General features: G+C 34.1%; 1 protein-coding gene across 12 annotated transcripts in view; it reads left to right on the top strand.

Moving 5' to 3' along the window:
- EPHA6 (EPH receptor A6) overlaps positions 1-15,072 on the top strand; it is an 876,888-nt gene that overhangs the window by 342,734 nt on the left and 519,082 nt on the right. For all 12 annotated transcript variants that reach the window (XR_002337953.1, XR_002337952.1, XM_021070704.1 and 9 more), the window contains one exon: positions 11,700-11,855. Coding sequence is in view for 10 of the 12 variants with exons in the window: in XM_021070704.1 (XP_020926363.1) it covers positions 11,700-11,855 (156 nt within the window). In the remaining 2 variants the exon portion in view is untranslated. The remainder of the gene's footprint in view (positions 1-11,699; positions 11,856-15,072) is intronic.

Here is a 15,072-nt window from a genome sequence, read left to right as displayed (position 1 = left end):
AGATGTATGTATGACAAATATTTGTATGTACATATTTGTGTATATACATATATATTTATATAAGGATCATTGTTGTTTCAAGGTTTGGGCTAAAGAATCAGAAAATGGCTTCAAATTCTTGCTTGCTTATATATCATCTCTGTGACCCTGAGCAACTGTTATAGCCTTTGTCTCATTTGTGCAATGAAAATATTAATATCTACATCACTAATTTTTTATGTCTTAAATATAATAGTGTTTGTGAAACACCAATTTGTAGTGTATAATAAATTGTAATTATTTTATCAATTATCAATTATATCAATATGCTTAGTGACTCTATAAAAAGAAGATGTATGTTTTCTTGTTAGTAAAAGATTTTATAGTGTATAGTTCAGTATTTTTACATTAGTTTTTTGCAGTGTTCAGCTACAGAAATACCCCAAATATGTGACAGCAGGACATTCAGAATTGTCAGATTGAAGAATGGATTGTAAATTTGTTGCTAAGCCAGCAGAAGATATGCTTGTCTAACTTTACTGAAGTGTCAGAGTACATGAGACTTTGAGCAGTGATGAGTGAGTTTGGTCAAAATGTTGAAATCATGCATACAAGCCACTTTATGATGAGGCTATTCTTTATTTCTCTGTTGAAAGATAAAGTGTCTTGCTCACTTTTTCCATAAAATGAGGGGATGTATTTAGATAAAGCATTTTTTAATTAAATAAAATTTGGGGAGTACATTTTTTATTTCCAATGATCTGTATAAAGCCGTATGTGTTTTGCTTCTTAAAGAAAAGAACAGTTTCTAAAAGACCATAAAACCATTAGTTAAAACTGTCTTTGTCAATTAAATTCCACAAGAGTATTTTTTATTACAACAATTATTTATAATCCAAATATCATCACCAATTGTCCTTTAAAAGTTGTGGTTCAGTCTTTCGCTGCTCTTTTTTATTCTTTTAATGGCTAACTCTGTGGCACATAGAAGTTCTCAGGCCAGGGGTCAAATCAGAGCTGCAGCCTCCAGCCTTCACCACAGCCATGATAACATGGGATCTGATCAGCACTTGTGACCTATGTTGCAGATCTTGGCAACTCCAGAACGAACCTACATGGTCACAGACACCATGTCTAATTCTTAACCTGCTAAGCCATAATGTGAACTATTTTCACTGCTCTTAATAACAAAGTAGTCATGCTGTTCCAAATGCAATGAGTGCCTAGTGTACTCTCTGATGAGAATTAACATTATAGATTGGAATGGAGCTAGGCTCAACTTTTGGCTCTTGTACCATGGGACCTTGAGCAAGTGTTCCAGATACTCAGCATTGCATAGGAACACGCCTTCCCCCAAACTTAGTGACTTAAAATGATAAACATTAGTTTTTCTTATAAATTTGGGCAAGATTCAGCAAGGACAGCTCATCTCTTCCTCATGCAGCATCAGCTGGGGCAGGTCCAGTGGCCTGGAGAATCTACATCCCAGGTAGTTCACTTACCCCCTGGCTGGAGGGTGATGCTGGTGTCAGCTGGGAGCTCAGCCACAGCCATGCACCAAAAGCCTAAGTTCTCCATGTGGCTTCTCTTCATGGCTCTTTGGCCTTGCTCTTGGCATGGTGGCCAACTTCTTTTTTTTTTTTTTTTTTTTTTTTTTTTTTTTTTTTTTTTTTTTGGGAGGTTACCAGGCCAGGGGTCAAATTGGAGCTACAGCTGTGGGCCTATGCCACAGCCACAGCAATGAAGAGTCTGAGCCACATATGCAACCTACATCATAGCTCACAGCATTGCTGGATCCTTAACCAAACGAACGAGGCCAGGGATCAAACTTGCATCCTCATGGATACGAGTCATGTTTGTTATCGCCGAGCCACAATAGGAATTCCTAAAAGGCTACATTCTTTATTATCTTTTGTAACTAATTTTTTGTAGGAATAACTAAAAAAAAATTTGTATACAAAATACTTTGTACAACATCTGACTCGATCTGAATGTGTAGTACTTATAAATGGATTTGCTGTAGTTATTATTACTGATGTATCATACAGTGAAGCACGGGTTCTTTTCTCTTTGGTGATGATTTTATTTATTTAGAAAAGTAAATTTACTCTGGCTTAGGAGTATGTAAAAAAGGAATATTGAAATAAAAAGTTAGAAACTGTTATTACTGAATGTCCAAAAAAAATAGTGAAATGGCAATAATCTTCTTCATGACTGCAAGAAGTAGTTCCCCTGCAAGAAAGGTTGAATATTTTGAAGCATGATCCACAATTTATTATTATTATTATTATTATTTTATTTTATTTTTTTTAGGGCCATACCCATGGCATATGGAGGTTCCCAGGCTAGGGGTCAAATCGGAGCTGTAGGTGCTGGCCTATACCACAGCAACGCCAGATCCGAGCCACGTCTGTGACCTACACCACAGCTCACAGCAACGTCAGATCCTTAACCTACTGAGAGAGGCCAGGGATTGAACCCGAAACTTCATGGTTCCTAGTTGGATTCGTTTCCACTGTGCCATGATGGAAACTCCCACAAGTTATTATTAATATATTTGTATCTGATATTGAGATTTTCCTTCAGTAGTTATTAATAGGTTATTGTGGAAAAAACACAATATTTTATGCATATTTTACCCTTAGGTTTTAGGGGCTTTTTTCTTTTTCTTTTTCTTTCAATTCTCCAATATTCCCTGCCTTCTCTACTTATATGATAGCAAATTTTAATTTTCATAACTACAGAACAGCATCTAGGAAAATAGTAATGATACTGCCTATCCCAATTTATTAAATTTCCTGAGTTCTAACATTTTGAGAAATGATGCTCATCACATATTTTGCTGATATGTCATTCAAGTTTATCTAAACTTATGGAATATTGAGCACCTATGAGTAAAAAACAGTCAATTACATTAATATCATTTCCTGTCACAGAGGACACAATTCAATATTTCATCAGATGATGAGAACTGCACAGCATGATATGCCAACTAGGATTCCTGGTCATCCCTTGACTTAGAATTCTCTAATAATAAAGATAAACCTAGAAAACATTGCTTGCAATATATAACCTAACAATTCAATTTTTAAAATAAAGTACGTAAAGAATAGGTCACACATTTCTTGATTCTGTTTTTTAGCAGACATAAATCTGTACATGTGGCACATGTGTGTGATAATACTTTCCAACTGTATTTCAGTCAACACCCAGAGACTTTAATTTTCTGAGGACAATTTCAAACATCAATAATGGCAATTATATGGCAAGATATGTACTTCATTAATATTAGTGGTATTTCAATAACTATACTCATTGTATGTACCTTTATTATATACTTTTCTATAAAAATTTGTTTGAACTTTTTAATACGTAACCTGTCTTTTGTGGTTATTTTAAGAAACAAAGTTCCTCAAATCAGAAACATATTTTTGAAATAGAAAAACTGTGTTTTAACTTATTTATTATGCAATTTTATGAGAATATTTATATATTTTACATTTTATTCTTCTAGCATTCTTGCTACTTGCAGCTGGTGTATTCTTAATTGCAAGGTGTAGTAACATCTTCTTCCTAAAATAAACAGAGAAATTTGTTTGCAGAATATATGAAAAAAATTGTTTTTAGGACATACAATATCCAATAACATAGGACAGTGATCCCTGATTAAATGATTATGTAGTACATGATATCTCCAATTCTGACTCTTTGGCCTACAAAGCCTAAAATATATACTATCTGTCCCTTTACAGAGAAAAAAGTTTGCTGACATTCTTTTTCCCTAGAATACAGTCCAAACTCAATTTAGCATTTAAATTTCTTCACAGTTGAGCTCATACCTATTTTTACAAATTTACCTTCCACTGCTATAGAAATTTGAAACTTCTTAGTACCCTCCACATATATCATACTAAATTTTAACAGCTTTCCTGAAATATAATTGATATGCAATTGGATTTACCATTTAAATTACCAGCTTAATGTTTTGATCATTTCCAGGTCATAGTGCAAGGAGGAGGGACCCTGACAGAACACAGTAAACTCCCTCCATGGATTGAGAAGACAGAACTAAGAGTCCATGCAACCCAAGACCCTTAGATTTCATAAGACAGTAAAAGAGGGAAAGGTACTTCTGTGAAAGGAATTCCAGAGATTTACAGAGGCTCTCCATGAGTGTTTACCTGAGTTTTTGCTAATAAACAAATGAAACAACAAGGGGGTAAAATAAAATGGTAGAAAGCATGAAATTAATCTAGAAGAATGCAGAAAAAGAAGAAAATGGAACAAATAACAGACAAATGGAAAACAAATGGCAAGGTAGACTTAAACTTAACCATGTTAGTAATTTACATTTAATGTATTAAATGTAAAAATGTAAATCCCAATTAAAAGGTAGGGGTTGCCAGATTGCATTAAGAAGAAAGGTGCAAGATCCAGGCTTTTACTACTCAAAGGAAACATATGTTAAATATAAAAACAAAAATAGGCAAAAATAAAGGGGCATAAGGAAACTTTTGAGGTTAATGAACGTAGTCACTCTCTTGCTTATGGCAAAGTTTTCGCAGTTGTATACAGACATCGAAACTTATCAAATTGTACACTTTATGTGAAGTTTTTTGCATATCAATTATATTTCAGTAAAGCTGTTAAAATTTAGTTATGACGTATGTGGAGGGTACTAAGAAGTTTCAAATTTCTATAGCAGTGGAAGGTAAATTTGTAAAAATAGGTATGAGCTCAACTGTGAAGGAATTTAAATGCTAAACTGAGTTTGGACTGTATTCTAGGGGGAAAAAGTGTCAGCAAATTTTTTTTTTTTTTTTCTGTAAAGGGACAGACAGTATATATTTTAGGCTTTGCAGGCCAAAGAGACAATATTGAGGATATCATGTACTATATAATTATTTAAAAATGTGAAAGTCATTCTTAGCTCACAAGTGGCGTAAAACCAGCAGACAGTGGCCAGATTTGGCTAAAGGGCAATAGTTTACCAATTCCTGCTGTAGTAAGTAGGGAGTAGTATGGTCATCTCTACCATTTAAAAATGTAGGCATTCCCATAATGGCTCAGCAGAAAACAAATCTGACTAGCATCTATGAGGATGCAGGTTCGATCCCTGGCCATAATCAGTGGGTTAAGAGTCCAGCCTTGCCATGAGCTGTGGTTTAGGTCACAGACATGGCTTGGATCCTGCATTGCTGTGGCTATGGTGTAGGCCAGCAGTTTCAGCTGCAATTCGACGGCTAGCCTGGGAACCTCCATATGCTGTGAGTGCAGCCCTAAAAAGACAAAAAAAAAAAAAAAAAATGTAAAGAAGAGTAACTAAGGAGTAGATATGAGTAGGGAGTAAGCAGAGGTAGGAAGGCCTGAGATAAATGCAGTAGAAATGTGGATTTACCTAATAAAGCTGTAGCATTATTGAGGGAAACTAAAATATAGAATCACTATAGAGCTTCTTTATCCTTTTTTTTTTTTTTTTTGGTCTTTTTGCCTTTTTGAGAGCCCCTCCCTCAGCATATGGAGTTTCCCAGGCTAGGGGTCGAATGGGAACTATAGCCACTGGCCTACGCCAGAGCCACAGCAACGCGGGAAATGAGCCACGTCTGTGACCTACACCACAGCTCACGGCAACGCTGGGTCCTTAACCCACTGAGCAAGTCCAGGGATCGAACCTGCAACCTCATGGTTCCTAGTCAGATTCGTTAACCACTACGCCACGACAGGAACTCCTATCCATTCGTTCGTTGATGGACACTTAGATCTTGTCCATGTTTGACTATTGCGAATAATGCTGTAATAAACATAGGAGTACAGATATCTTTTTCATATTCTATTTTCATTCTCTTTAGATATATGCCCAGAAATAAGATTACTGGATTACCTGTAGTTCTATTTTTTTTACTTTATGAGGAACCTCCATACTGTTTTCCACATCAGCTACACCAATTTGCATTCCCACCAACAATACATAAGGGCTTCCTTTTCTCTACATTCTTGCCAACATGTATCTCTTGTCTTCTTGATAATCATCTTTCTTACAGGTGTGAAGTGATAGATCATTGTGATTTTGATTTGCATTTCCCTGATAAGTGACACTGAGCATAGTTTCATGTACCTGTTGGCCATTTGTATGTCTTATTTAAAGAAATGTATATTCAGTTCCTCTGCCTATTTTTCTTTTTTTACTTAACTGTTTGTTGTTATTGTTATTGAGTTGTATGAGTCCTATTTTAAGTATTAACTTTTTTCAGAATACACAGTTTGCAAATATTTTGTCCCATTCCATAGGTTGCCTGTTTGTTATTTTTTATTGTTTCTTTTGCTGTGCAGAGCTTTTTAGTTTGATGTAGTCCCACTTGTTTATTTTTGCTTCTGTTGCTGGTGGATTTACTGTCGTAATAATAATAAAAAATCATTGCCAAGATCAATATCAAGGAGCTTTTCTTCCATAAGTTTTGTAGTTTCAGGTCTTATGTTTAAGTCTGTAATCCATTTTGAGTTAATTTTTGTGTCTGGCTAGTTCCAATTTCATTTTTCTGGATTTATCCAGCTTTCCTGACATCCTTTATTGAAGCAACTATCTTTTCCATTGAGTATTCTTAGCTCCTTTGTCAAATATTAGTTGATTGTTTATGCAGCAGTTTATTTCTGTGCTCTCTATTCTGTTCCAGTGGTCTGTGTGTGTCTGTTTTTATGCTGGAAACATATTGTTTCAAGTCATACAACTTTGTAGTATAGTTTGAAATTAGTAAATGTGATGACTCTAGCATTGTTCTTCTTTCTTAGAATTGCTTTGGTTATTTGCGGTCTTCTGTGTTTCCATGCAAATTTTAAGATTATTTTTTTAAATTTCTGTGAAAAAATCATTGAAATTTTGATAGGGATTACATTGAATCTATATTTGGCTTTGGGAGGTATGGACATTTTAACAATATTCTTCCAACCTATGAACACAGGTTTTTCTTCCATTTGTTTATATTATCTTCAATTTCTTTATTAAAATCTTGTAACTTTCATTGTTGTAGGTCTTTCATGTCATTGGTTAAATTTATGCCTAATTTATTGTTTTTCATATTATTTGTGAATGGGACTTTTTATACATGAAGTCATTATAAAATTAATAGAAAAAAGTATACAAAAATGACAAATACAGGAGTTCCCACTGTGGCACAATGGGATTGGTGGTGTCTACAGCACTAAGACACAAGTTCATCCTTGGCCCAGCGCAGTGGGTTAATGGATCCCACATTGCCACAGCTCTGGCTAAGGTCACAGCTGTGGCTGGGATCTGATCCCTGGCTCAGGAACTCCATATGATATGGGGTATCCAAAAGTGAAAAACAAAAATAACATTAATATTGTTAATAAATAGCCCTTATAAATTAATAGAAAAGACAAGCAACCAATAGAAAAAGAACAAAGGATATAAAAGGCAATTCATAGATAAGAATAACCAAATGACCAATAAAATATGAAAAAAATGCAAAATTAGTAGCAATGTGGAAACTTCAATGAAGTAACAATTCTTAACTATTATCAAAAGGTAAAAGAGTGACTAATATTAATTTCAGGGATTAATAAGACAAAAGATTAGAAGTTCATTTACATTATTGTAAGTTTTAGAAGTGTTTATGAATGTAACATGGAAATATGTGTTAAATAATAACATACCCTGGCCCAGAACTCTTGGGAACTGAAATATAAGCATCATCACCAGGATGTTCACTGCAGCATAGTTTATAAAGTATTCTCTAAACTGGGAGGTTGTTAATACAGATACTACAGATGCATTACAATGAATTACCTACAACCATTGGCCTGGAGAGATTTCCATGTTATAATTGATAACTAGCAAAACAACCTCAAGTTAACTTACGATACTATATGAATGTTGAAAAATGGACAATACTAAATCCTTTTGATCATACATAGGTAAACATATATCTACACAGCAGTGTGTTGGCATTTTAGGAAAATGATATTTGAAGAGGAAAAAAGGAAGAAAAGGTGGAAATAAACCAAATTTCTAAATGATGTTTTAGAGTAAATGTCCATACAAAGAAGCATACATATTTTGATCTCATTTATATAAGCTTGAATGTTTGGAATATTGAAATAGATAATGAGTGAAGAATTAACCTGAAAGTCTATATCTGAATAGCTTTTTCTTAAAAAAATATTAGAAACACTGAATCAGATAATAGTTAACTTTCCAGGATTGGCATATGTTGGGAAGTAATCTTATTTTGGGTGGTTTGTTTCTTGGAAATGAAGTTTACATATCCTCTAAACATAGAAATATAGAAGTGGTAGAGAATAAAGAAGGATGTATAAGAAAGTAATTTAAAAGTTCTCAAGACATAGGTACTGATATCCCATTTTTAAGAGAAATACAGGTAAAACCTGAAAACACTAAAAGATACATAGAATGTTCATTCTACACACAAAGTTCTAGTAATCTCACATTAGACATTAGTGAATTAATCATTTATTCATTCACTCATTCAACTTTTCTACCATTTATAAAAACTAAGTATATACCTCAAGTATACTAAGCATTGTGGATATAAGAAAAATACGGAGTTCCCGTCGTGGCGCAGTGGTTAACAAATACGACTAGGAACCATGAGGTTGCGGGTTCGATCCCTGCCCTTGCTCAGCGGGTTAAAGATCTGGCATTGCAGTGAGCTGTGGTGTAGCTTGCAGATGTGGCTCGAATCCCACGTTGCTGTGGCTCTGGCGTAGGCCAGAGGTTACAGCTCCGATTTGACCCCTGGCTTGGGAACCTCCATATGCCGCAGGAGCGGCCCAAGAAAAAACAAACAAACAAAAAAAAAAAAAAAAAAAAAAAAAAGAAAAATACGACCCATGTCTGGCTTGTGGTAGTTAACAAGATGTTGAGGTGATAGTGTGATCAAGTAGTTATAATATGATTCAAGCTAAAAAGAGAGGTGCATGCTGTATACCATTAATGTGTGCTCTATGAAAAGAATGTTACTGCTGGGAGCAATGGTTTGCTAACATTTTAACAGCATAATCTTTAATTTTTAAATTATAGACTAAACCATAATATTAAAATAGAGAGTGCAGTAACTTAAGAATCCAAATTTATTTTATAAATTCAAAATTTTAAAGTTTTCAAAGGAAATTTTGAGTAAACATGTATTTGAAGTCAGGGATAGATGAGAGTTGCTGTAGCAGTCTCCAATTTTTATTTGTATTTTTGCAGTAGGCAAAATAATTTTTTAAAATTAAAACAAAAACAAATTTATATGGATAGTAATTTCAATTGGAAAGATTTTTTAATAGCTCACCTTGTAATATTAAAATAATCATTTTTGAGTTGTGGTTTAATCACTTTCAAGATTTTAATTACCACTTCCATCCCTTATAGTAATGCAACAAGCCAAAAAATAATCTATAAAATTGTAGTGAGATGAATTATACCATGATCAGAACATGCACTGAATAGACACACATTATCTTCTGCAGAAATTTAATTAGCAAAGTTCTCACATGCTGCCCAATTCAATAAAACAAGTATGTACTGAGCACCAACATTATGACAAGCACTGTGCCAGCCTGCCCTTGTGGTGCTTACAGCCATTAAACAGGTAATTGCCAAGAGACTACTAACATGGAAAAGGCACGGGTGCTTGAAGAAACTAGTCTAGGGAGTCAGGAATAGCTTTCTAGAAGATGTGAGACCTGAAAGATGACTAGGAGTTAACAAGATGAGTGGGTCATGGGGCGAGAGTGAAGAGAAGAGATTGTTCACAGAAGAGGCTCAAATCAGAAGAAAGAGCACAGTAAAGTCATACAAATAAATGGAGTCCCTCCGCAATTCATTCATTCATTCATTCATTTACCAAATACTCATTGAGGGCTAAATAATGCCTATCATTCTTTTAGGCCCTGGAGACACTTCAGTAAACAAAACAGACAAAACTCTCTGACCTCATAGAGCATACATTTTTAGAGCAAATGGCTAAAAAAAGTAAATTGAGTATTAGATGTTGTTCTTTGGAGACAGGAAAATGAATGGAGAGTAATGTGAATTACTAGGGTAGGATGCAGTGGGAGTTGCAATATAAAAAAGGGGAATTGGGGGAGGCTTTATTAATATAGTAACATGTGAATAAAGACCTTATGTGAGGGACAGAGCAAACCATACAGACAGCTGGATAAGAGCAAGTGCTAAAGGCCCCATGGCAGGAGGATGCTTTAGGTGCCCAAGATTCTGAAGGAGGCCAGTGTATCTGGAACAGACTACTTGATACAAAAAGAGGTAGAAGATGCAAAGCAGGGTTCCAGGGTATGGGTGGGGAGCAAAATCATGCAATGCCTGGCAGTTGGCTTTACTCCAGGAGAATAGAGATCCATTGGAAGGCTCAGAGCCCAGTGTTAACATAATCTGATGTATGTTCTAAGGAGATCACTGCCTGCTGGGTTGAGAATAGACAGTAGAAGCACCTGTGGCGTATGGAAGTTCCCAGGCTAGGGGGCGAATTGGAGCTTCAGCTGCTGGCCTACACCACAGCCGCATGCGTGACATATGCCACAACTTGTGGCAATGTGAGATCCTTAACCCACTGAGCGAGGCTGGGGATCTAACCCACATGCTGACATACACTATGTAGGGTTCTTAACCAGCTGAGCCACAACGGGAACTCTTTTAAATAGAGCATTTTGTGGAACTGTATTGAGTTAAAATATGTAGTTTTTTAAAACATTTTTAACGTAATATATGTCAGTGGAAAATTATACTTATTTTACTTTGTATAGCAATGTTATTTAGAAAGTGGCCAACAGTCATTTCTTTGTGACTAGAATCAATTAAAACCCCACCCCACTCTTCAGGACAATGGATGCATATGTAGCATAGGATCCTTTTTCTTTGGTCTTCCATCCCTATGAAAATGTACACTGAAAAGGACAAAATGGAATTAAGTGAATAGAAAGTGAACTTCAATGAAATATTTTATCAAATAACTTCAGTCATTTACATTTAATTTTCATGATTTTTTTGTAAAACTTTAGTCAGCATTCAACATTCATGATTTTTGCCATATGTGCATAGCAAATGCACTTTATTTCCTTAATTTTTTTCTACCCACTTTTAAACTTAATTAAAAACATTTAAATGATTTTATCTCAGTATAATGAATAGAAATTTGTTCCCCAAAATAAAAATAATCATGGCAAAAATGAATTTATTTTATCAAACTATAGCTAGGTCCTGCTAAACTCTGTGATACTAAGACCAGCTCTCACTTTATTGAAAAAAATATTTAGCCAGTAAGAAAGATTTTAAAGATATACCAGCACTACCCTAAGACTTTCTCCTTGAGTACTCAGAGGGCTGAGGGAGAAATGAATTATAAATACATTTTAAACAGTGTGACTCAATGTTATTTAATGCCATCTCCCCAAACTACATAATCATCTCCCTTAATGTGGGCATGCCCACATTTTGGTAAGCACAGTTATTTTGCATATATGTGTTTCAGGTATGCATTTTAACATAATAACCTCAGCTAAGGTGTGTGAAGTACCCTTCATGTAACTTCATCCATTAACATTAGCATATAGCGACTTTTCTGTGTATATGTGACACTGAAGTCTGAGATCTAAAGTGTATGTAATTTAAAATATGTTGTACATGTACAAATAAAACTGCTCTAGCAGTAATAAAAATTTATTTTTTCCTATTTTCACAGCTTGCAGACCAGGATTCTATAAAGCATTTGCTGGCAACACAAAATGTTCTAAATGTCCTCCACACAGTTTAACCTACATGGAAGCAACTTCTGTCTGTCAGTGTGAAAAGGGTTACTTTCGAGCTGAAAAAGACCCGCCTTCCATGGCATGTACCAGTAAGTCTATCCATTTTGCATTTGAAAATCCTGTTTCCAACGCTTTTGGTCTTTTTATTCTAAATTATTTTAAAAAGTGAATATACAAAGTCTTATACTGTCAGTACTATTTATCTTTAATAACAGTCATGGAAAAAATTTGTCTCTTTCTTAGTGTAATTGCTTTTCACCTGCTTGCAAGGTGAAATGTATTTATTACTCAAAAATCATATTGATCCTTGACATACAAATACTAGCCCTGGTTTAGAGGCCTTTCAAATATTTCCTAACCATAATCTGTCCTTAGGAAGTTAAAGCAGTTTGTTTACCTGATAATTATAAGCAAAACTTCTGTTCTTTGCTTCAACCCTTGAACATTTGAAGGCACATCAATTCACAGCCACCAAGTTTGCTATGTGGAGGAACTTCAGTTTGGACCTTTGAAAGTTATCATGCTATTGTTATACAGAAAATTTGGAGAGTTTCTTGACATTTGTCTTTAAAGGAAGATATTTTTGAGTTTGTCCATATTTTACCTTCCTTTCTCTGCAATTTTTGGGTTGGAACCAATAGAATATTAAATGTAAATGTGAAGATCATTTTAATGAATGTACTGAGAATTTTAAATTATTTGTATTCATTAAAGTATGCATTAAAGTATCATGAGCTATCTGTACACTTTAAAAATAAAAATAAATATATTAATGCATTGCTAAGCTATGCAAAATTAAAACGTCACCTCTTAGTTGTAAAAGTCTTGTTAAATACATAAATAAGTGAGGATTCTCCCTTTTTTGATGAATTGGTGCAAAAATGTTGCTTATCTTATATAACTCCGTAGAGGCAGAAATGGATTGAAAATTATGTAATTCCGCATATTCTTTAGAGATAATAGAGATGTTCCATTTCTTTGAAATGATGCAGTTTATAGGTTTTTGTGCATTACTACAGACTTAAAAAACAAAATATTTTTGTAGAATACATTTAATAAAAATGTAACACATTCATTAGTAAATGTAATTTTTCTTTTCTGATTATAAATGTTGAGTGATTACTTTCTTCAGAAAATTGTAGCCTGAGAAACTGCTACCTAGTTTTTTTCTTCTAGGAGCATATTCTAAGTTTGTAAGTGGGAAAAGAAAAACTCTAAATATAATTTCTCATCTAATTGTGGAAAAAATTTTGAACGGGAAAAGATTTTTTAAATATGTAATCCTTTTTTCATGATTTCTGTATATTATATTGTGGACAACTTGCTCTAGCTGAGGTGCTTAATATTTCTCAGAACCTAAATCAGAAATTGAAAGGAGCCTTCTTAGGTTTGTGATAGAGAAGAATCTCCTCTTTAATTTTCTTAGAAGGCCATAAATAGACAATTGACAAATTGAAGGAATAAATTGGTTCCCATCAATATAACCCTTCAATGAGGTGGCAGAGTAGGTCCTTGGGAAGGTTTAATTAGTTCTTTGAAACTAATTAAGGAAACAAATATGGAATGTAATAAGGTGTATGAACTCCAGTCCAGAAGCTCTTCTCTCAAGTCTTTTCTCTGCTACTTCCTTGAGGACATTTTTGCCTTGTTTTAGCAAAAACTTAGCGTAGTGTGCTAGTAATTCACCATCTTTTAGAGCCAGACTATCTGAATGTGAATCTTGGCTTTGATACTTATGAGCTATGTAAACTTAGGCCAATTCTTTAACCTCTCTTTAACCTCTGTTGCACCACTCATAGTGATAGTAATAGTACCTATCACTCTGTTATTATTAATAATGATTAAATAACTTAATATTTGAAAAGTACTAAGAATAATACCAGACACATAGTAGGTGCTATGTAAACATTTAATACAGAAAGGTGTTATTCTCTTACAATTCACTTTGGAATAATTTTGACAAGTTAGATTGAAGCTATTAAATACTTTATGTTGTCAGTATGGGCTCATAGCTTCCATCATCTGCATTTCTACAAATTGAAAGAAATAACCTATTGAATGTGTAAGAACTTTTCACAAAATATGTTAAGTCCTACACCTCTATGCATATCGGATATCAGTAAAGTTTTTTGAATTATATAATGATTAGGCGAGAGACAGTAATGGTTATTACTATATATACAGAAAAAGCAAAAACCATGAACTCCAAAGCACCATACCTCCTAAAAATTAAAAGATTAGATTGTTGGGAAAGGAAAAGAAGGAAAATGACAAGTCAAGAAATAATTGAATAGTTCGATTTAAGAGGACCAGGGTAACTTCACCAAGATACACAATGTTTGAGGCCAAGAATCAAACAAGTAGTCAACCTTCCCGATCTTCATTAACTGCAAACAGTCAAATTCTAATAGATTTCTGGAAAAGGCAGCTCCCATAACTTCTAGATCATGAGTCTCTAAATAAGCCATTCCTTTATTCCAATAGTATATTGTCTAAAAGTCAGGATTTGTGTTGGGTAAATGGTAAATTCCATAATTTTCTGCTCTTTTAGTCTTAGTATTTGAAACCATGCTTTCAGAGAATCTCCCAGAAATTTAAAAGGAGGCTATTTTTTTCTTTAACTTGTTATCAGGAAAAGGGAGATTTTGAATGTTCATATTTAAAATAAAATGAGGACCAAAATGTTGATAATGACTAACCAAGACATTAGGCTAGTAATTGGCCTAGTAGGGAGAGTTTCTAGATAGGTGTGGTATGTGATCATATAAGTGATATGATTTCAAGGACCTCAAGAGGTCTTTTCCTGATCCTTAGTGTTGTGGTCAAAACAACAGCAACCCTTAAGTTTCTGGTACAGCAAAGCATGTGAGTTCACCATTAAGAATTTTATATTTTCTTCAGGTTTTCAATGTGGATATAGGTGTTTTTTTTAACTTTCATAATCTTAAGACATACACTATATATGATATATTCACATAAATATTTTCATTAAGATTTTATATTTAGGGAAGTTTGGGATTCCAAACAAAGAGAAATAATAGGGGTTTCCCATATACCTTCTTCTCCATAGATATGCATAGCCTTCCCCTTTATCAACATCCTCCTCCAGAATGGTACATTTGTTATATTTGGTGAACCTACATTAACATATCATAATCACCCTAAGTCCATAATTTATACCCTTGGTGTTGTACATTCTATAGGTTTGGACAAATGTTTAATGACATGTACCAATCTTTAATAGTATAATACAGAGGATTTTCACTGCCCTTAAATCCTCTGGGTCCATAGTCTTCTTTTCTTCCC

Source organism: Sus scrofa, chromosome 13 (assembly GCF_000003025.6).
Source record: "Sus scrofa isolate TJ Tabasco breed Duroc chromosome 13, Sscrofa11.1, whole genome shotgun sequence".
Classification (NCBI taxonomy): domain Eukaryota; kingdom Metazoa; phylum Chordata; class Mammalia; order Artiodactyla; family Suidae; genus Sus; species Sus scrofa.
Note: the sequence above shows the minus strand (reverse complement) of the source record. Positions and strands in the feature narration are given on the sequence as shown.